This window comes from Brassica oleracea, chromosome C3 (genome assembly GCF_000695525.1).
Source record: "Brassica oleracea var. oleracea cultivar TO1000 chromosome C3, BOL, whole genome shotgun sequence".
NCBI classification, from domain to species: Eukaryota; Viridiplantae; Streptophyta; class Magnoliopsida; order Brassicales; family Brassicaceae; genus Brassica; species Brassica oleracea.
Window position 1 is genome coordinate 13070053 of NC_027750.1, and position 8594 is coordinate 13078646.

Here is an 8594-nt window from a genome sequence, read left to right on the forward strand (position 1 = left end):
TTATAACTCACAGTTTTTGGTTGACCGTGGCCTTGACCCCAAACCCGACTTCTGCGATCCGAACCCTTTCTCGACCTTCTCAAGCAGACCCACGTCCAGACTGATCTTTAACTGGTCTCCATCAGAACTGATCTCTCCTCATTTGAACAGAACCTTCTCCATATGCTGACTCAAAATCGGCAGAGTAACTGTTCTCGAAAACTGCCAAAATCGCTCGAAAACTATCGAAACTCGATATTTCTTTCTTTGCTTTCTCTCTCACGTTTTGAACTGACTTTCATGTGTTCTGGATGTGTTCAAATGAGAGGGGCTCGTGGGCTATTTATAGACATAAGCAGCCAATCAAATTCAAGCCGGACGCATGCACGGCGACACCTCGTGCTCCACATGGCTGGCTGCATGTCTCAATCTCATGCAGGATGACACCACGCCCTCTACCTGTCTGAATGCATGGCCTGGATCCATGCAAGGAGACACCTCGTCCTCCACATGTCTGGCCGCATGGCCCGGTCGCATGCATTGCAACACCTCGTGCTTGGCCGTTCCACCTCGTGCTTCTATGTGTCACTCCGCATGCTGTGATCATTTGTACTGCAACAGCTCGTGCTTCCCTTGCCACATACCATGCCAGGCAGTTGTCACCACGTCCTGATCTGATAGATCGAGCCACCTCGAGCTTCTCGGTCCATTCGTCCAATTTTGGCCTTTCCGGTGAATTTTTCGTCCCGCGATCAATCCCAATATTTTTCGACGCCCGTTCTGATGATCTGATTATTTTTAATAAACTCCAAATGAATCCTGACTTGATGAAAAATATTTCTCGAGTTTCCGGCTACTTCGAAAAATTCCATAATACCGAAATTAGGGTTTTTCGCCCAATTTCCGGTCTTCCTTTTGTGCTTCCAAAAGTGTCATGCTTCAAACGTCCTTTGAGTAAATATACCACATTGTCTAACCACTGTCTAGTGGGATACTTGACTCATGGTTGAGACAAAAACAATCTGATCATCCGTGACTCGATCACCCAAAAGATACTCGACCATTTTTTTTATTTTTATTTTTTATGGGTTTATACAGTGTAGCTGATGGAGTCCCAAACTTCCAATATAGTCGTTGGAAGGCTTCGTTGACTGTGGTCTTGTTTCCCGGTTGATTCCGGTGGTTAGCAGCTTTGGTTAGATCGGCGACGACCTTCAGTCGGTGAAGATGGTGGAGGATTGTATCAGCATGTGTCCCTTTTTCCACGTTTATTTTAACACGTTTCATAGTAGGCCTGAGCATTTTAACATGGACCCGAAGATCCGAACCGGAACCGACTCAAAAATACCCGATCCGGAACCGGACCCCATGGTCTGTATATTAGGTTATCAATCTCCAATCCATGGAGTTCGTTCACCCACCCACCAATTTCGAAATCGGTAAAACTACTCATAACGCGACGGCGATCATGAGCACTGTGGTTGCAGGTCACCCAAATTCAGATTCCACCTCTACAACGGTTATGGAGACGGTGAACGGTTCGCACCAGTTCACGATCAAGGGCTACTCTCTAGCCAAAGGCATGGGCCCAGGGAGATACATACAGAGCGACGTCTTCTCAATCGCCGGATACGATTGGGCGATCTACTTCTACCCGGACGGGAAGAACCCTGAGGACAACTCGGCGTACGTCTCTCTCTTCATCGCTTTAGCGAGTGATTCTAGCGACATTAGGGCTTTGTTCGAGCTCACGTTGGTGGATCAGAGTGGTAAAGGGAGGCACAAGGTGCATAGTCACTTTGATCGGACGCTTGAAGGTGGTCCTTATACGCTTAAGTGTAAAGGAAGCATGTGGTGAGTTTCTGGTTTCTTGTAATGGTTTGTGTTCTGTTTGAATTGCATGTTTGTGTTGAAGAAGAGAGCTGTTGTTATTGGTTTCATGTCTATGTCTGAAGCAGTTCTGTAATGTTTTAGAACTATTGTTAGATTTTGGAGACTATAAACATTTTAGTATAATTTTTTTATAAAAGAATTTATAATTTAGGGGCCGCCAAATCTATATTTATATTAGTTCTTTAAAATTTGAGGATTAATGTGAATGTTTCATCCGGCTGGGTCCAGAACCGGCCTTCATTGTTGTTGTTAGTTTCATGTCTGAATCACTTCTGTAATGTTTGTTTATCTTCTACTTGAATTGCATGTATGTGTTGCAGAAGGGAAATGTTTTAATTGGTTACATGTCTGAATCACTTCTGCAGTGTTTATCTTCTGTTTTAATTGCTGCTGAAGAAAGGAACTGTTGTTAATGTTTTAATGGCCGAAGCACTTCTGTAATGTTTATCTTTTTCTTGAATTGCATTTTGGTGTTGTAGAAGGGAACTTTTGTTATTGGTTTCATGTCCTAAACACTTCAGAACTAGAGAGCATTATGCATGTGTTCTGTAATTACATAGTTTAACTCGTCGTCTGCATCATTTGTTGAGTTCTTCTAGTGAGATATTTCCATTGAACTACATCACGTAGTTACAGAACGATGAGATCTCCTTCTAACATGATTAATCATAACGAGTTTCAGGGGTTACAAACGCTTTTTAAGAAGAACAGCTTTAGAAGCCTCTGACTACTTAAAGGATGATTCTCTCGTCATCAATTGTACCGTTGGTGTTGTCAGAGCCAGGCTCGAGGGTCCGAAACAGTTTGGCATTGTGCTGCCCTCGTCTGATATGGGTCAGGGATTGAAAGACTTGCTAGATTCTGAAGTTGGCTGCGACATAGCTTTCCAAGTCGGAGATGAGACTTACAAAGCTCACAAACTCATCCTCGCAGCACGCTCGCCGGTTTTTAGAGCTCAGTTCTATGGACCAATTGGGAATAACAACGTGGAGAGGATAGTGATAGAGGACATCGAGCCATCTATCTTTAAGGTAATGTTATGTTCAAATAGCACATTGTGGATGGATAGTTTTACTGACTTGGATTGTGGAGATTTTTGTAGGCTATGCTTAGCTTCATCTACACCGATGTACTCCCTGATGTGCACGAGATTACGGGGTCAGCTTCTGCGAGTTTAATCACGAACATGATACAGCATCTCTTGGCGGCTGCTGACCTCTATGACCTTGGAAGGTTAAAGGTGTTATGTGAAGTTTTTCTGTGTGAGAAACTAAATGTTGATAATGTGGCAACAACACTTGCACTGGCTGAACAGCACCAACTGTCAGAGCTCAAAGCCTTCTGCTTAAAATTTGTTACATCTCCAGGAAACTTGCGAGGTGAGTGTTGCATATATATTGAGTTTCATTTTTGTTTTCCAGTCTGCATTTTTATATGCCTATGTCGTATATATATCAGGTTTATACATACTACTAATGCTGTAAGCTTTGTTTGAGAGTGCTGCCATGAAATTTTTGTTAATAACCTACTTGTATTTTGGGAAGCAATAGGTAATTGAGAGAACAATGAAGTAGTCCATATGTTATAAAGATTCCAGATGAAATTTAAGCCTTTTTGTTTCTCTCGTATAATGATCATCTGGTTCTGTGTGTTTTCTTTGATCCGGTGTATATATTGGCATGTGGTGCTTGTTCCAATAATGTGTAATGTATTATTATTTATCGAAGTTATGTGAGCTAATTCGTTATTTTTGTGTATTTTACTTATAGTTTATCTTGCTAGTCTACTGAAATTTCTAGTTTCTTGTCTTATGTTCAATTTCGATATAGGAGACTCGATGTTTGATTAGACGGCCTGAAGTTTATCGTCCTCAATTAGGTGCGAAAATTATTTATTTTTTTCGACGAGTTTTGTAGACCAACCAGTTTAAAGTCTACAATGCCTAGGCATATGGGTAACTTATCTTTGCACTCTGGAAGATAGAGATGTTTAAGGAATGTCCTGGTCTTAATGTTTTTTTTTATTTCCTGGTCTTAATGTTGAGTTTCAGCAAGTGCTGGTATTCACATCTAAAAGACAGTACATACATTTGCTGAACTTGACTGAAACCAGTAGATATATGTATAATTTTTTTCCAAATATGGTGAACTTTTTTATTATGTTTCAAAGATATTATCCCTGAAGAGAATCCAGTAAAAAACTAAAAAGTAGGTGATGTGTGTGTGCTGGTGCAGCTGTAATGAAGTCTGAAGGGTTCAAGCACTTGAGCCAGAGCTGTCCCTCTATGTTGTCTGAGCTGCTGAGCACGGTTGCAGCAGGGGATAAGATCTTGACGAGTGAACAAGCTAGCAAGAAAAGAAGTCTGTGTAGTAGTGTGTTAGCCTATGATACAAATGCTGCGAGGCAACTGAGGAGGAGGACATAGGGGTCCGATCCAAATGCAATGGAACTTTTCGCAGGTCAGCTTACTTTTACTGATCTGGAAGCAAAGCAGACACCGAATCTGGTTTTGCTAGAGTTTTATTGCAATGGAATAATTTGTTCCTAGTATGTCAACTGTAGTATAAAGTGTTTAGGCAAAAGACCTCTCTTTTTCTTTGTCCTTCTTTAAGTTCTCTTCAGTTTTTGAACTTGGCTTTGTGTGATTATTAGAAGCATATGCTATGCACTCTTAATTAACAGTCTTATGAAAGGGAGAAATGTTTAACTGTTACCAAAGGCCATAACACTTGAAAGTGAAGAAGTTAAAGTAACTTAGCAAGGACAATTCCATAGATCGTGTTTCAAATAAATACACACTAATACTCTGTATAATTCGGTAATTATCCCCTTGACATCTCCATTACTGTTGCTTCCTGGTGAAAACAACATATTTTGTCATAATTTGTAAATGAAGACCAAATTAAAAACAAAAGCAAAATGTGCTCATAAAACTTCTATATATTATTCAGATGTCTCTTTGAAGTAGTATAGTTACTTATTGGAAAGAAAAAGCTCTATCCATTTCTTCTTATAAAATCTCTAAATTAAATTCCTAACTAAAACCTTAAACCCTTAATTACCTTCTCTAAGAAAAAAAAACTCTTAAATCATTCCTAAAAGTCACATTCTATTTCAAAAGCCCTAGTCCTTATCCTCCCCTTTGAAGACAATCTTTGAGATCGTCTCACTCAACTGTCTCGCTACAGGATGCCTAGTGGAGTCAATAGCGACACAAATCTCACGAGTCACCTTGTGCCTAAACATGAAAACTGTGAGAAAATCGCAATACATACTGAGCTTATACACTTTCACAAACGTGTTCCATCCTGACATCAACACAGGCGTCTTCTCATTCCACATTTTGAACATCATCTCATGAGCCTTCCCGTCTGGTCCGTAAACCGAAACCCTAGTCCCCTCTTTCCCAAGCAGAGTATCCGATTCTTCAAGAAGAGGCAAAAAGTTCTTGTCCACTTGCACCTTTCTTAGCATTAGCCTGTTTTGATCTCCCTTCACGTCGCTCTTTGTTAACTGCTTCCTTATCGGTTTGCTGCATCGTCCCAACACTGCCGTGGTCGCTTCCGGTAGATTTTTTGGTGGATCGCTGGTCCATCGGAGGAGTAAGTCTAGGGTTTCTTCCGTATCATCCTTGATGATTTTCTTCTTCTTACCATCTTGGATTCTGTCGCGCAAGAACATGAAGTGGCTTAAAGCAAAAGCAGCAGTAACCATCTCGTCCTGTTCTTGTCTCTTTTTTTCTTCTTCTGGAGTTAGTCTTTTTCTTTTTGCTTCCATCGTTGAAGTCGCCATGATATCTCTGTTTGTGTCAGCTGAAGATACCTTGAAATGCAAGGTTTCTAGGGCTTTCTCTTTTATTTTCTCGCTTGTGAAATTAGTAAATCAATTCCTTTATATACCCACTTACAAAATAGACCTGTATAAAATATCAATAGCTTGTAGCAGCCCAGAAAAAATCTTGTTTTGAGGCCCAAAGTCCATTTATTTGTTTAAAACAATTTTATACAATTATATAATGATGTAATCAGGAGCCGTGCGAGACAAGGTCCTGACTCCTAACAAGAGAAAGAAGGGAGGAATACTCTTCAAATAAATTAGTTCCGTGGAAGCACCGTAGCCTATTGGTTAAAGTTTAAAGGATTTTACACCCAAGTAATCTCAGACTATGCAATTTCTTGCAAATTACAGAAAATCTAAGTTTCAAGTCCCGAATAGAGCGATTTATTAAACAATTATACAGACTACGCAGGAAAAAAGACTTACAAGGAATCTTCAACATGGTGCAAGTAAATCTAGTCAGACGTGGATCTTCATAGGACGGCTCAGATGATGCAGTTATGCGTAGGTCCTCATAAGGCAGATAGTCGAATCGTATATGTAATCTTTCTCATATCATAATTATAATATCATAATAAATCAGCGTTAAAAAAAGATAAATTACTTCTATAAATATTTGATTGTGTTAAATTACATATAAATACGGCTCGTAGAAGAAATAAAAGAATCTATGGGAAAATGTCGGTGGGTTTAAGCTGAAATCAAGGGGCTGGCTAACTCTTTACTTCTTGATATTGATTTGGTGTATTTCCACTTCTTCTTTTGGTACCTTTTCACATCTATTTGTAATCATTTGACTTTCCTATATTGTTATTACATGTATATTTTAAAAATGGTATGGTATTGTTATCGTGTTACCGCGGCTCTCTGCGTTTGCTGCGCGTTTGATGGTAGCGTGTATACGTCAGAAATGAAGTGTCTGCCTTTACCATTCGATCTGTTGTCAAACGTAGCTTTTATTCATAAATCAATTTATGCATACCTAACAGATATCATATGAAGAGAGAAAAACACGATACGATATCTGTACTCTGTAGTTTGATTCCGCTCTTGGCCACCGAAGATTTACGTGTAATCTACAGATTAGTCGGTTCTACTAAATGTGGACCGAAAATTGTGGTTAATCAAAATATATTAGATTTGTATACTCTTTTATCTTAAAATATTTGAACTTATTTATTGCAGATTTTTGGATTTTACTTTGGTTTCTGTGACCTGTACTAAAGATGGGCATAAAAAAATCTTTTCAGGGTCAACTTTTTGGAAGTTTTTGCAAGGGGATGGTAAACTTATGAGAAGCAATGAAATCTCTTGATTCCTTCTAGTTGTATACTTTTCTGCAACAAAATGTTTTCTCTTTCAAAATTTCGTCACACGAAATCTTTTAATGTTATAATAGAGGGGTTTTTTTTTTGTTGCTAATCTTATAATAAAGGGCTCTTAATTAGTTTCAGTATTATTATGTGATGCAGTTTTTACAGCTTATGCAACTTCCTCGCAAATAGTATTATTATAATTTAAAGATGTTTTTTTAGAATTACAATTTATAGATGTTAATATGTAGAAGATGAACAAAACTCAACTGATGAAACAAGATTTGTAAGCATGTATTCATACACAGTATGCTTTCTATAAGTTAAGTTCTGAAGCAAGATGTATAAACTTATTAAAGTGATATATATATATAACAAGTTATGAACATGTTGATAATTTAATTAGACAAAGCAGTTTCTTCTAAATACTTTGTTTTATAATCAAATAAAGTAGTATTAAGAAAAATATCAAAGGTAACATACTAACACGTCGGTCGCACCGCTGTATTTATAAATCGAAAGCATTAAGAAAGCTAAAGGTAACATGTCATGTCACGTGGGGTAAAACGTAAACTAAAAGAATATTCACATGAATAGAAAATTGTAAGATGGAGACAAACAAACAATAATTAGAAAAACAATAAGGGAGTGTGATACATGTGATGGATCAAATTAGGTATATTCTTTTGTAGCTCTTATTTAGTGTTCACAGCCTTTGCCACGCAGCTTTTGGCTCTCGTCCAAATGATTGGCCCGCATTACAGAGACATTACACAACTTCAATATCGAAATGGAATTTACATATTCTTAAAAATCTAGGCTACCAAACCCTCAATAGATTTACAAATCTAGTCTACTCAGCTTAGTTTACTTTATGGGTTTTCTTTGTATGTCTTTGATTGATTTGAGTTGTTGTTTTTTTGGTGTCGGGAAAAGAGTAGAAAACAAAACTTTTTGGGTCCAGAACCAAAGTATATAGATTTATGTGGAAGTGATCATTATGTGAACATCAGTTAAGTAGTCGCTTAATTATTCACGTAAATGTAGTAATTTTAAGTACTAAACTTTATTAGAAGGTTATGATATGATAATATCATGTTGAATGCCAGTTTGAAAAAAATATCATGTTGAATGCGCTACAATGTTCAAATATCATTTTGATATATTACTATGAGAGCTATGACATATTGACATGATATACATTTTTGGTAGCATAACGACATGATATACATCTTGATTGATAATGAACTTGTTTTACACCACAGACGCACACATCTATATTGAAAAGTTAGTTTGTGGAATGAATAAACTAGCTAACAAAATAAAAACTTCATTTCACCCAGAGGAGTATAATTTTAATAAATATCTACAAATAATTTCAGATTGATACCCTTTTTCCTAGGAGCGACCTTAAAAAACAATAAAATATATATTAAATTTTAAATTTTAAAGTAAAATGGAATTAATAAAAAAATTTTATAAAATTTACCTCCTCGTAAATTCTATCCACTTCTATTGTGGATAAGACGACGGGTGATCCGTCGGCGGACTCCTGCGCCAGCTGGGTCTCAC

General features: G+C 37.7%; 2 protein-coding genes across 3 annotated transcripts; one reads left to right on the plus strand and one right to left on the minus strand.

Annotated features, from left to right (window-relative positions):
- The first annotated feature begins 1378 nt into the window (after positions 1-1378).
- LOC106328308 (BTB/POZ and MATH domain-containing protein 3-like) lies at positions 1379-4585 on the plus strand. 2 transcript variants are annotated; one of them, XM_013766730.1, is made up of 5 exons: positions 1379-1833; positions 2555-2903; positions 2975-3251; positions 3702-3750; positions 4107-4585. In XM_013766730.1, exons 1-4 carry the CDS (start codon positions 1382-1384, stop codon positions 3719-3721), a joined length of 1098 nt encoding a protein of 365 aa, XP_013622184.1. In that variant the 5' UTR covers positions 1379-1381; the 3' UTR covers positions 3722-3750; positions 4107-4585. The 2 variants fall into 2 exon arrangements, with proteins under 2 accessions (XP_013622184.1, XP_013622183.1); XM_013766729.1 differs by lacking the exon at positions 3702-3750.
- Positions 4586-4917: 332 nt separating this feature from the next.
- Positions 4918-5630, minus strand: LOC106334124 (putative B3 domain-containing protein At4g03160). The gene has a single exon (XM_013772463.1). The coding sequence runs from the start codon at positions 5584-5586 to the stop codon at positions 4996-4998; it is 591 nt and encodes a 196-aa protein (XP_013627917.1). The 5' UTR covers positions 5587-5630; the 3' UTR covers positions 4918-4995.
- Between the last annotated feature and the right edge of the window lie 2964 nt (positions 5631-8594).